The 13,339-nt window shown below is 38.4% G+C and overlaps 1 protein-coding gene across 9 annotated transcripts in view; it reads left to right on the top strand.

Moving 5' to 3' along the window:
* DGKB (diacylglycerol kinase beta) overlaps positions 1-13,339 on the top strand; it is a 1,123,143-nt gene that overhangs the window by 484,012 nt on the left and 625,792 nt on the right. For all 9 annotated transcript variants that reach the window (XM_086397581.1, XM_086397582.1, XM_086397586.1 and 6 more), the window contains one exon: positions 1,524-1,664. In XM_086397581.1, coding sequence (XP_086253707.1) covers positions 1,524-1,664 — 141 coding nt within the window. The remainder of the gene's footprint in view (positions 1-1,523; positions 1,665-13,339) is intronic.

Consider the following 13,339-nt stretch of genomic DNA (forward strand, 5'->3'; position numbering starts at 1 on the left):
ATCTGTAAAGTGGTAATAATGCAGTCTCCTTCACAGGGGTAATGGGAGAGTTAAGTAAGATGATGTTTTGTGTTCAAGTGCCCAGCATGGTTCCTGCCACATATCATACACTCAGTAAATGACACATTTTCTTAGTAGTAACCTTGTGACTACTAAACTAACTTCTGACTTTTCGTAATACATGAAACTGTATTCCTGGATATCTTGAAATGGCTGAAGGAAATGACAGGTATTTTATCAAAGTTACACATGGAAGGAAATAAACTAGAGCAACAGATGTCGTTAGGTTGAGGTGTGCTGGTGAATGACAGATGAATGACTGGCGTTTAGACTGTATTTGGTTAAGGTTATTCCTTCTGTTCCAGTAACTCCTGGTTGATTAGGAACCATGTAGCCATTCGCCCCATTAGCCATTTCACCCTCATACTTTTCATATGACCAAACAGACCTCAAAGGATGATCGGGTTGTACCTTGTCAGATGCATATGGTCTTGTTTCAGAGGCTTCTCTCATAAGATGGAACTATTTATTGTGAAAAGGTCTCAGCTTATTTATCATCATCCAGATAACCTGCAGTCATCAGCTCTTATGACTAGGCATTCACGTTCACTACCCTTGTATTGGGGGTTTCCCTGGTGGCTCAGACGGTAAAGTGTCTGTCTGCAATGCAGGAGATACAGGTTCGATCCCTGGGTTGGGAAGATTCCCTGGAGAAGGAAATGGCAGCCCAATCCAGTATTCTTGCCTGGAAAATCCCATGGACGGCGGAGCCTGGTAGGCTACTGTCCACGGGGTCACAAAGAGTCGGACACGACTGAGCGACTTCATTTCACCCACTTCTTCACCCTTGTCTTGGAATAGGCACAAAGAATAGGTGTCGGAAATAAAGTATGGACCGTATTTAAACTGCAGTTGTGTAGTCTTACCTCGCTAATTAAATCTGTCATGTTTATCCAGGTTTTTTTGTATGTTCTTTTTCTCTTGCCCATGGGAAGATTCCTTGATGGCGAAAAGGATGTGTTTTGCATGATTGGACATAAATGCATGTTTTTATGTATGAATGATACCTGGTTGTCAGTATATAAATCATATTGTGACGGATTCACATTTCCTCAGCTTTTTTTTTTTTATGAAAGACCATTTTTCAGTCTTCCAAATGATTTACAGCTGTCACTGCCTAAAGTGGAGAAAGGTGGAATAGGGAAGTAGTGCTTCGTGCTTTGGATTCTGTCCACCAACCAACCCTGGGCCACAGAATTCTGACCCACATACCCTCCAGTGAGTCTGCAGAGCAGCCCCCGTGTCCCTGAATGCCAAAGAACTCTATATTACTTAAAAGAGTCATGGAATGTCTGTCTCTGTTATACTAGTACCAGAGGTTTGGGTTGTTTGATGCCTTAGAAACATACAGTTCTTTATATGGTCTATGCAATCGTTATCTCTCCATTTCCCTTTTTTGTTTGTTTGTTTGAGAGCACTGTGAATTTCTTTAAGTATGTAAAGACAAATATTTTTTTTTCCAGGTCTGAAAATGAACAAAGGTGCCATCACCCCTCCTCGTACTTCTCCAGCAAACACGTGTTCCCCAGAAGTAATCCATCTGAAGGATATAGTCTGTTACCTGTCTCTCCTTGAAAGAGGAAGACCTGAGGATAAACTGGAGTGTATGTACTTCTTCATTTAATTTACTTATCATGATTGGGGTGGTGGAAGGGGCTGGATATTGACAAACTTAAAATTGTTTCTACTATGGTTGCCTACATTCTTATTCAATGAAGTGACCTTGGTTATTAATAATAAAAAATCCTCCAACTGAAAATCAGACAGTTAAAAGATATTAAGAATCTAGCAATTTTAGGTTATTATTGATCAAATCCATTTATTACTGAGTATTTGAGTATGTTTATCAATTGACCTATTTTTTTAATTTACTCAGTTTGTTAACCAGGTTATGTTGAAAAGTATCTTTTGTGTTCTTTTGAAAAAATACTTACTTCTAATATATAAAAGATCTTCTCATTAGTCAGAAAGAGGGTTCAGTTCATTATACACAGTTAACCTGAGCCTTTCTTTTTGGAAATCTTCCTTGAAACCTTCTGCACTAAGTTTCTCTGCTAGGAACAAATAATTTCTTAAATGCCAAATATGAGAGTTTCATTTCTAGAAACTGACTCTGAATATTATAATTAAAGAATAGCTATTTTCCTTCTAGCATGTAGCAGGCACTTCTGATAGAGAATTTCAATCTAGTTGAAAGGAAATGTGATCTCTTTAAGAAAATACAGTTACTGAGCTCTCTCTGGTGGCGGACTGTACTCATTACAAGGCAGGAAAATACTTTTTTTAAACCTTTACTGTAAGCCCAATCATTTAATAATCTATTCTGTCTCTAAAGTCCTTGCTAAATAGAGAGCTGGTGGTTTGCTCGGTAATCTGATTAGCCTGGTTATAATAGATAGCATTAAAATGAATTAAATATTCTTGCTACTGGGATGATAGTAAAGACAATGAATCCTAAATTTGATATTTCTAAATCAAATGTAGAATATTACGAGAGCTCAGAATTATGGTTAGGTAGCATGCTTGGTTAAATTTAATGATAACTTTTTAAAAATATTTCTGTTACTAATAAAAAATTTAATATATGATTATTTAAGTCACACCTGCTTAGGTTATGAATAAACCATATTAACATCATTCTTTAAATACATATTTATTAGTTCTAAATGTTGAATATTTGCATTTCAAGATTTATTTGTATTCCTAAGAACCTGTAGAAATCTCTCTCATTCCAAAATAAATATTAATGTTTAGTGAATTTCTATTGAAGTAAAGGCCAGCAAGAAAGTTTTCTCAGGTGTTATCAGGGCCAGGTTTGGGATGATTTTAAAAATCCAAAGACAAATATTCTATTCCAGGTCTGAGAATGAATAAAGACAACATCACTTCTCCTAACACGGTCTTTGTGTTCCAGTTTAATTATTTTTAGGCCAACTGGAAGTATTTTGTTTTTAAGGTAGAATTCCTAAGAGGTATGTTTTGGTATGTTTTAAGTTCTCTGTTTAAATCTTTGAATCCATAGTCTTTGTCCACTATTGAAAGGCAGAATGTTAACCCAGGAATGATTCAAAAACATTGGAAAAATCAAGTCAAACCTGACCTGTTGCTCACCTTTCTTCAGTGTTATCAATCCCCTTCTGTCTGTTCTTTGAGTTTTCCAGCAATTTTTTGAACTTATAACATTCAGTTGCATTTTCTTTTTGCCTTAACCATATCTTTAGATTTTCCTCATAGACAGACCTGTTAGCTCCTGACATTACTGCTGTGGTTTTTACCAGGTCTGCAAAGTAAATGCATTTCAATTTCAGAAGCACATGAAGGTACCAGCTATGTTGTGGTTTTCTTCTCTACCATCCTTAAGTTTGGAGGACTTTAACCTGGTTCTTACTCATCTGGAGCTTGTGTTTGTGTCTGTTTTTTAAATGCCAGTGCTTGGCTCCTTGCTCTACCAATTAAATCAGAAACATTTCTTTCATGTACTTCCCTAGCCATGTACTTATACATTTTCCCTTTTACAATTGCACATTTACAAATTCCTATATGCAGGTCAGGAAACAAAAGTTAGAACTGCACATGGAACAACAAAATGGTTCCAAATAGGAAAAGGAGTTCGTCAAGACTGGATATTGTCACCCTGCTTATTTAACTTCTATGCAGAGTACATCATGAGAAACACTGGGCTGGAAGAAACACAGGCTGGAATCAAGATTGCTGGGGGAAATATCAATAACCTCAGATATGCAGATGACACCACCCTTATGGCAGAAAGTGAAGAGGAACTAAAAAGCCTCTTGATGAAAGTGAAAGAGGAGAGTGAAAAAGTTGGCTTAAAGCTAAACATTCAGAAAACTAAGATCATGGCATCTGGTCCCATCATTTCTTGGGAAATAGATGGGGAAACAGTGGCAGACTTTATTTTTCTAGGCTCCAAAATCACTGCAGATGGTGATTGCAGCCATGAAATTAAAAGATGCTTACTCCTTGGAAGGAAGGTTATGACCAACCTAGACAGCATATTCAAAAACAGAAGCATTACTTTGCCAACAAAGGTCCATCTAGTCAAGGCTATGGTTTTTCCAGTGGCCATGTATGGATGTGAGAGTTGGACTGTGAAGAAAGCTGAGTGCTGGAGAGTTGATGCTTTTGAACTGTGGTGTTGGAGAAGACTCTTGAGCGTCCCTTGGACTGCAAGGAGGTCCATCCAGTCCATCCTAAAGGAGATCAGTCCTGGGTGTTCATGGGAAGGACTGATGCTAAAGCTGAAACTCCAATACTTTGGCCACCTCATGCGAAGAGTTGACTCATTGGAAAAGACTCTGATGCTGGGAAGGATTGGAAGCAGGAGGAGAAGGGGACGACAGAGGATGAGATGGCTGGATGACTCGATGGACATGAGTTTGAGTAAACTCCAGGAGTTGGTGATAGACAGGGAGGCCTGGCGTGCTGCGATTCATGGGGTCGCAAAGAGTTAGACACGACTGAGCGACTGAACTGAACTGAACTGAACATTCATATGTTGTATTACAGTTACAGATTTTGAAAAGGTTTTCAATAAGTTTTTAAAAAAAATTTAATGGTTGTTAATTGGTGTGCCTGTGTACTTAGTCACTTAGTTGTGTCTGACTCTTTGTGACCCCACGGACTGTACCCCCTCAGGCTCCTCTGTCCATGGGATTTCTCAGGCAATAACACTGAAGTGAATTGCCATTTCCTTCTCCAAGGAATCTTCCCAACCCAGGAATCGAAACAGCATCTCCTGCAGCTCCTGCATTGCAGGAGGATTCTTTATCATTGAGCCATCAAGGAAACCCCTGGTAGTTAATTTAATACATACTTATTTCCAAAATGGTTATGACTCATTAAACACAATATATACTAGAGAGAAGAAACTAAGAAAATTAAAATTACCACAAAGTGGATATGATGAAGCACCTGATATAATTAACTTTTGCAGCTGAGTGTTATTTTGGAATCTGTTTTCAAGTAGGTAAGTAATAAAGGAGTAGAGACACATTGCCTTAGGTCAGAGATTCTTGAACTTTATCACATGTAGAATCATCTGTAGGACTTATGAACACACTTACTGGGCCCCAACTCCAGTATATGTCATTCATCAGGCTTGGAATGGGATTTTAGAATTTTCAGGTCATGCTTATGTGGCAGGGACCACACTTTGAGAAGCATTGGTTTATGCAATTCTTTTTGTCTAATGAAAATACATAACACACACACACACATACACAGACACACAATTCACCTGAAACTACAATTGTTTCTTGGAGTTGTCGGTGACAGCATTCGATATACTTTTCCCTGGATTATTAGAGAAGGAAATGGCAACCCACTCCAGTATTCTTGCCTGGAGAATCGCATGGACAAAGGAGCTTGGCAGGCTACAGTCCACGGGGAGTCGGACACGACTGGGTGACTTTCACTTCACTTGCCTGGGTTATTACATAAATGAATGGCACTGTTTTAAATTTCTTCCCCCCACAAAACAATGTTTTATAAATCTATTCAGTGATTGCTGCCACTTCTAATCTCTCCATCTCTCTTCTCTGCCAGGCATTTACAAAACGTTTAGAAGAAAGCATTTTTTTTTTTTTCCATTGAAAGGAAACTAACAAACCAAAGCTCTTGAACTTTCCCCTGATTACATCATCTTCAACTTGCTTTCCATCACTGATCTTTAACTCAGTCCTAGTGCCCAAATGTGGACTTTGCAGGTACTGAGACCACCCTCACCCCTGATCAATACAAGATATTTATTCACCTGCTCCCATGCACCCTTGGAAAGTATGTGTGCACACATGTGTGTGCGTGTCCTGAAGTTGTGGAGGAATTCTATTTTTATGTCTCCTCGTTGGCACAAGTTACCAACCATCCAGACACATAGATGAGAACATTGTGCCAGGGCCGACTTGCCCTCTTCCCCTTAAGCCCACAACAGTGCTTTATGGAGAGTCATTCAGTACATCCCTTTTAGGGTCTCCTTACATTCCTCCAGTTCTATGACCTCACCTCCATTTTATTTCAGCTGCTCACTTTTGTTGCTATACCCTAAAACCTGTAAGGCTTCCCAGGGGGTGCTAGTGGTAAGGAACCCGCCTGCCAATACAGGGGACAGAAGAGACGCAGGTTCAATCCCTGGGTCGGGGAAGATTCCCCTGGAGGAGGGCATGGCAACCCATTCCAGTATTCTTGCCTGGAGATCCCATGGACAGAGGAAGCCTAGTGGTCTACAGTCATAGGGTCGAAAAGGGTCAGACATGACGGAGACGAATTAGCACACATGTGCAAGCCTTGTAATTTCCAAAGACTACTCTTATTCGAAAAATTTAAATTCTGGGATTTTACTCGTACCACAGCCTGTGTTCACTTAACTTACTTTCCAACTTTTGATTTAAATATTTATAGCACAATTCTCAAGAACTTGAACCCTTCATTTCACTAATTGAATGAATCTTAGCTTTGACCCTTACTATCTAAGTAATCTGGGCACATGTGTAAAACCTCTCAGGCCTTAGTTTCCTCAGTTGTAAAACTGATATAATAGTAATGTCTATCTTGTATGTTTCCTACAGGAATTAAATGAACCATTATTTGCTTACTTAAATTCCTTTACATTTATGTGAATGTTAAGTGAAATAAAAATGAGAATTCTCACCCCCTGACCACTTCCTCTTGAGCTTGCCTGCATTTTTTGCATCTCCCACCCCATGATGTAAAGACTGATTCATAATCTGTGAGGTCAACCATTCCTTCTCACTTAGGTTTGGACAATACAGTTTATTTGCTAATATACTAAGCTGCCAGAGATATTGTGAAATAAAAATACAATTCAATGGATTATAACTCTACTCACAAACCTCAGCTGGCCTTCAGTGCCTTTAGTGTTTCTCTAATCATTTATTTTACTCTAGTTAGAAGTTCATTTAGGTGTTTTGTAACTTCAAACACCTACTATGTAATCATCATTTCCCTGAGCTGTGAATTCTTGTAACTTCCTAAAACTTGTCAGCTTCTACACCTGTACTTTCCTCTTTCTCTTCTGACTCAGGATGAATGTGTGTCTTTGATCATTCCCTACTGAGTAACACACAAAAGTGAGCCCTTAACTTAGCATCCGTATACAAATCTAGCTCCACAATTTGACCCCAACCTACTTGGCCCATCTTGCATTTGGCTTTGTTTTGCATAAAAAGTCCCAGGCTCATGAATCTACTTTTTAATCACTGGACAAACCCAGAGCTTTTCCAGCTTCATGCCTTTGCTTAAAATGTGCTTTTGCTAGATATGTATATGTTTCCCATGGTATATTAGATCCAGTCTGTGCGTACATGATAAGTTGCTTCAGTTGTGTCCGACTCTTTGCAACTCCATGGACTGTAGCCCGCCAGGCTCCTCTGTCCATGGGATTCTCCCACCAGGGAATCTTCCCAACCCAGGGATTGATTGCGTCTCTAATGTCACCTGCATTGGCAGATGGGTTCTTTACCACTATCTCCATCTGGTATAGTCTGCACTTAAAGCCCTGCTCACATCATGAATCGTGTTGCCATCTCTAATTGAAGTATTTCACTCTCCTTCCTTGTACCCTTATGCTGGGTATAACTTCCCACTGTAGTACCTACCACTTGTGTCTGTGTACTTTTCAAAAGATAGGTGCTCGATTAAGGATAGTTATATGGAACTGCAGACTATGGGTGCTTGACAAGAGAAAAATAATGGAAATTATTGAAGGTATCTCAGATGACCATTATATCTACTGCTGTGGGCAAAAATCCTTAGAAGCAATGGAGTAGCCATCATAGTAAACAGAAGAGTCCTAAATGCGGTACTTGGATGCAATCTCAAAAATGACAGAATGATCTCTGTTTGTTTCCAAGGCAAACCATTCAATATCACAGTAATTCAAGTCTATGCCCCGACCAGTAATGCTGAAGAAGCTGAAGTTGAATGGTTCTATGAAGACCTACAAGACCTTCTAGAACTAATATCCAAAAAAGATGTCCTTTTCATTATAGGGAACAGGATGCAAAAGTAGGAAATCAAGAAATACCTGGAGTAACAGGCAGATTTGGCCTTGGTGTACAAAACAAAGTAGGTCAAAGACTAATAGAGTTTCGCCAAGAGAATGCACTGGTCATAGCAAACACCCTCTACCAACAACACAAGAGAAGACTCTACACATGGACATCACCAGATGGTCAATACCAAAATCAGATTGATTATATTCTTTTCAGCTGAAGATGGAGAAGCTCTATACAGTCAGCAAATACAAGACTGGGAGTTGACTGTGACTCAGATCATGAACTGCTTATTGCCAAATTTAGACTTAAATTGAAGAAAGTAGGGAAAACCACTAGACCATTCAAGTATGACTAAATCAAATACCTTACAATTATACAGTGGAAGTGACAGATAGATTCAAGGGATTAGATCTGATAGAGTGCTTGGAGGTTTGTGGACAGAGGGTGTTTGGATGGATGGATGGATGGAGGTTTGTGACATTGTATAAGAGGCAGTGATCAAGACCATCCCCAAGAAAAAGAAATGCAAAAAGGCAAAATGGCTGTCCGAGGAGGCCTTATAAATAGCTGGGAAAGGAAGAGAATCTAAAGTCAAGGAGAAAAGGAAAGATATACCCATTTGAATGCACAGTTCCAAAGAATAGCAAGGAGAGATAAGAAAGCCTTCCTCAGCGATCAAGGCAAATAAATACAGGAAAACAATAAAATGAGAAAGACTAGAGATCTCTTCAAGAAAATTAGAGATACCAAGGGAATATTTCATTCACAGATGGGCACAATAAAGGACAGAAATTGTATGGACCTAACAGAAGCAGAAGATATTAAGAAGAGGTAGCAAGAATACACAGAAGAACTGTACAAAAAAGATCTTCATGACCCAGATAACCAAGATAGTGTGATCACTCACCTTGAGCCAGACATCCTGGAGTCAGAAGTCTTGTGGGCCTTAGGAAGCATCACTATGAACAAAGCTAGTGGAGGTGATGGAATTCCAGTTGATCTATTTCAATTCCTAAAAGATGATGCTGTGAAAGTGCTACACTCAATATGCCAGCAAATTTGGAAAACTCAGCAGTGGCCACAGGACTGGAAAAAGTCAGTTTTCATTCCAATCACAAAGAAAGGCAATGTCAAAGAATGTTCAAACTACCACACAATTGCACTCATCTCACACGGTAGTGAAGTAATGCTCAGAATTCTCCAAGCCAGGCTTCAACAGTATATGAACCATGAACTTCCAGATGTTCATGCTGGATTTAGAAAAGGCAGAGGAACCAGAGATCAAATTGCCAACATCCGTTGTATCATTGAAAAAGAAAGAGAGTTCCAGAAAAACATCTACTTCTGCTTTACTGACTACTCCAAAGCCTCTGACTTTTTGGATAACAACAAGCTGTGAAAAATTCTTAAAGAGATGGGAATGCCAGACCACCTGATCTGCCTCTTGAGAAATCTGTATGCAGGTCAAGAAGCAATAGTTAGAACTGTACATGGAACAACAGACTGGTTCCAAATCAGGAAAGGAGTACATCAAGTCTGTATATTGTCACCCTGCTTATTTAACTTATATGCAAAGTACATCATGAGAAACGCTGGGCTGGAGGAAGCACAAGCTGGAATCAAGATTGCCGGGAGAAATATCAATAACCTCAGATATGCAGATGACACCACCCTTATGGCAGAAAGCGAAGAAGAACTGAAGAGCCTCTTGATGAATGTGAAAGAGGAGAGTGAAAAAGTTGGCTTAAAACTCAACATTCAGAAAACTAAGATCATGGTATCTGGTCCCATCACTTCATGTCAAATTAATGGGGAAACAATGGAAACAGTGACACTTTATTTTTGGGGGCTCCAAAATCACTGTAGATGGTGACTGCAGCCATAAAATTAAAAGATGCTTGCTCCTTCTTAGAAAAGCTATGACCGACCTAGACAGCATATTAAAAAGCAGAGACATTGCTTTGCCAACAAAAGTCTGTCTAGTCAAAGCTACGGTTTTTCCAGTACTCATGTATTGATGTGAGTGTTGGACCATAAAGAAAGCTGAGTACCGAAGAATTGGTGGTTTTGAACTGTGGTGTTGGAGAAGACTCTTGAGAGTCACTTGGACTGCAAGGAGATCAAACCAGTCCATCCTAAAGAAAATCAGCCTGAATATTCATTGGAAGGACTGCTGATGAAGTTGAAACTCCCATATTTTACCACCTGATGCAAAGAACTGACTCACTGGAAAAGACCCTGATGCTGGGAAAGATCAAAGGTGGGGGAGAAGGGGACGACAGAGGATGAGATGGTTGAATGGCATCACCAACTTAATGGCCATGAGTTTTAGCAAGCTCCGGGAGTTGGTGATGGACAGGGAAGCCTGGTGTGCTGCAGTCCCTGGGGTTGCAAAGAGCCGGACTCGACTGTGCAACAGAACTGAACTGTTTGAAGTTATCAAATAATATTAATTTTACACTTTTTATTTTAAATACTTGCCATTCACTTTTGAATTAGTGTTTTTCAAGTTATTGATGACTTAGCTAGAATAAGTTCTAAGTTAACTTACAGTTACTGAAAAGAAATCAATACAAAAATATCCAGAAAATAAGTAATTGACAAACAGATAATGAGAACTACCCTGTACGTTAAAGTTATTGCTATGTCTAGTATCAATTTAAGGACTACTGAAAATTAACATTGAAAAGACTTTAGATATCATCTAGTTAACCTTCCTTGTATTGTTGATGAAAAATCTAAAACCCAGAGAGGTTGATTATTATTTATGCCACGAGTTTAGCTGGCTGTGACTAAAATGCATGATTTCTGACCTGCTGTGTGTCTGTTAGTCATTTTCATGTCCAACTCTGAAACGCCATGGACTGTAGTCCACCCATCTCCTCAGTCCATGGGATTTCCCCGTCAAGAATACTGGATTGGGTTGCCATTTCCTTCTCCAGGGGAACAACCCAAGTGTCCTGCATTGCAGGCAGATTTTTTACTGTGAGCCATCAAGGAAGCCCCTCTGACTTGATGCTCTTTTTATTTTGCAAAGCTGCCTTTCCTTTTTTAGATTATTGTTTCTATTGTAGAAAATAGGAAAAAGTATAATACCATTACCTTAGATACCAAAGCTCTAAGTATTATTTTTGCCACTGCCCTTATGGTTTATTAAGTAGGTCTTGAAATATATAAAACAATAAAAAATTATGAGTTAAAGAAATTCCGGCTTAAACATCTTTTAAAATATAGACTGTAATCTTTAAAAACAATTTCCATAATAATATTTTCATATCAATAACATTATGCAAAAAACAAAGACATATTCAATGCAAAGATAAATTTAAAACCTGCAAATCTTTTGGAAAACAGATTAATTCTAGATAAAATTATTCTCATATTACATAATGTGCCTTTCCTTTGATCTTTTAACCAAATTCATGTGTGGGCACATAATTGTTTCTATATAAAGTGTAACTGCATGAGGATAAAAATAGAAAAAAAGTGGTTTAAATGAGTTTGTGATTTTGTAACAGGTACCCATCTTTGGAAGCTATCATGTTGACAGAATAATTTTAATATTGAGCTTAAATTAATTTTGCACCTAAAAATCTATGTCCTATTGGCTTTAAAAATAAAATCTATTGGTTCAATAATTCACTTGACCTTGGAGTCTAATTATATTTTTAAATTCTAACAAAAATAGGCTTATTATAATGTTTGAGGATAGATATTAATTTTATCAATATTATTCAGACATATTTTAGAACAGAAAGTTTCTATAGGCTTACCACGCCAAATAATTTTTATCTTCCATGATGTTAATAACTGTCCTATTTTCTTTATTTGATTAGTTTCTCTATTCCTATATAACTAATTAATTTTCAAATCTTCCACCCTAAATTCTGGTTTAGAAACTTGTGCTCTTCATCCATTCCCTCATCTTTTCATTGTTAGTTACCTTCCCCTTTTATCTTAATTGCTCAGTCTTTGAAATCACTATTTTTAGACATTAGAGTTCCAAGACAGAACTTTGAATTATAATATTGTTAAATTTTACAACTTGTTCTCTTTTGTCTTTTATTTGACATCTGAGACATCTACTACAGGCTTCCAAGGTGGCACAGTGGTAAAGAATCAGCCTACCAGTGCAGGAGATGAGACACAAGAGACAGGGGTTTGATCCCTGGGTTGGAAAGACCCCCTGCAGGAGGAAACAACAACCCACTCTATATTCTTACTGGGAAATCCCTTGGACAGAGGAGCCTGGCCATCTACAGTCCACTGGGTCCCAAAGAGTTGGACATGACTGAGCACATCTTCTACATCTATGATGACTTTTTTTTTTTACTCTTTCTAGCATAGTTTGCACTTCACAGAGACTCCATTTTGTTCTCAACACCATCCTTATTTACCTTTATTATTATTTCATAGCTTGAAACTTTCCTCTTAGTTATAAGATTCCCCTTCCTCCTTTCCTGCTTTCTGGTTTCTTCCAAAATACTTTGCCTTGATTTGAAACAACTGCTTGGTGCTTGTGGGTAGGTGAGTGGGTGGGTGAGGTTTAAGCCTGACTCATGAGAGGTGAGGAAGAGGGAGTTCACTTTTCTCAGTGTTCAGTGTATACACCTTCATGTGATTACAGTCTGTTTGGTATGATACACCTACCATCAGAATACCTGACTACCCGGAGCTCAGAGCCCCTGTGGTTTGACTGCTGTAAAGGTCAGAGATCCAGTATCCTATAAATTAGGGGGTTGGCATACCCTCAGGTCCAAGGTGTTATGGGTTGAACTTAAAGGACTAATTTATCTTCATGAAAAAGTTAGTTTCCCTTTCTGTGTGAATCTGTGCCTCCTCTTCACCGCCAGCTTAAGTTTATATTCCTTAGGTTTCTCAGTCAGTCCCCATGTGTTTTCCAGCTTCTAAAATTTTATGATTCTTATTTCCCCTCACATTTCCTTTGTACTTGTGGGTTTATGCCCGTTTCATCCCTAACTGTTGCTGGTGGACTTTCAATAGAAAGATAGCATAAATACACATGTTTAATATTTCGTATTTTGTGCAACACCACTACAATTTTAAATTAGGAAAGTAGACTTACTTTTGAAAATAGAAGTTTTAGAATTCCTATGTCTAATCCAGGATCAAAGAAAATGTTTGTCTTTGATTTATACTTGATGAGATTTGGACTATTGGATACTTAGTGCTCAATACATGTATGTTACTTTTATTATTGCTATAATAATTAAAACTTGAAATTA

Source organism: Bos grunniens, chromosome 4, assembly GCF_055505025.1.
Source record: "Bos grunniens cultivar Pamir isolate PY7600 chromosome 4, Bosgru_T2T1.0, whole genome shotgun sequence".
Classification (NCBI taxonomy): domain Eukaryota; kingdom Metazoa; phylum Chordata; class Mammalia; order Artiodactyla; family Bovidae; genus Bos; species Bos grunniens.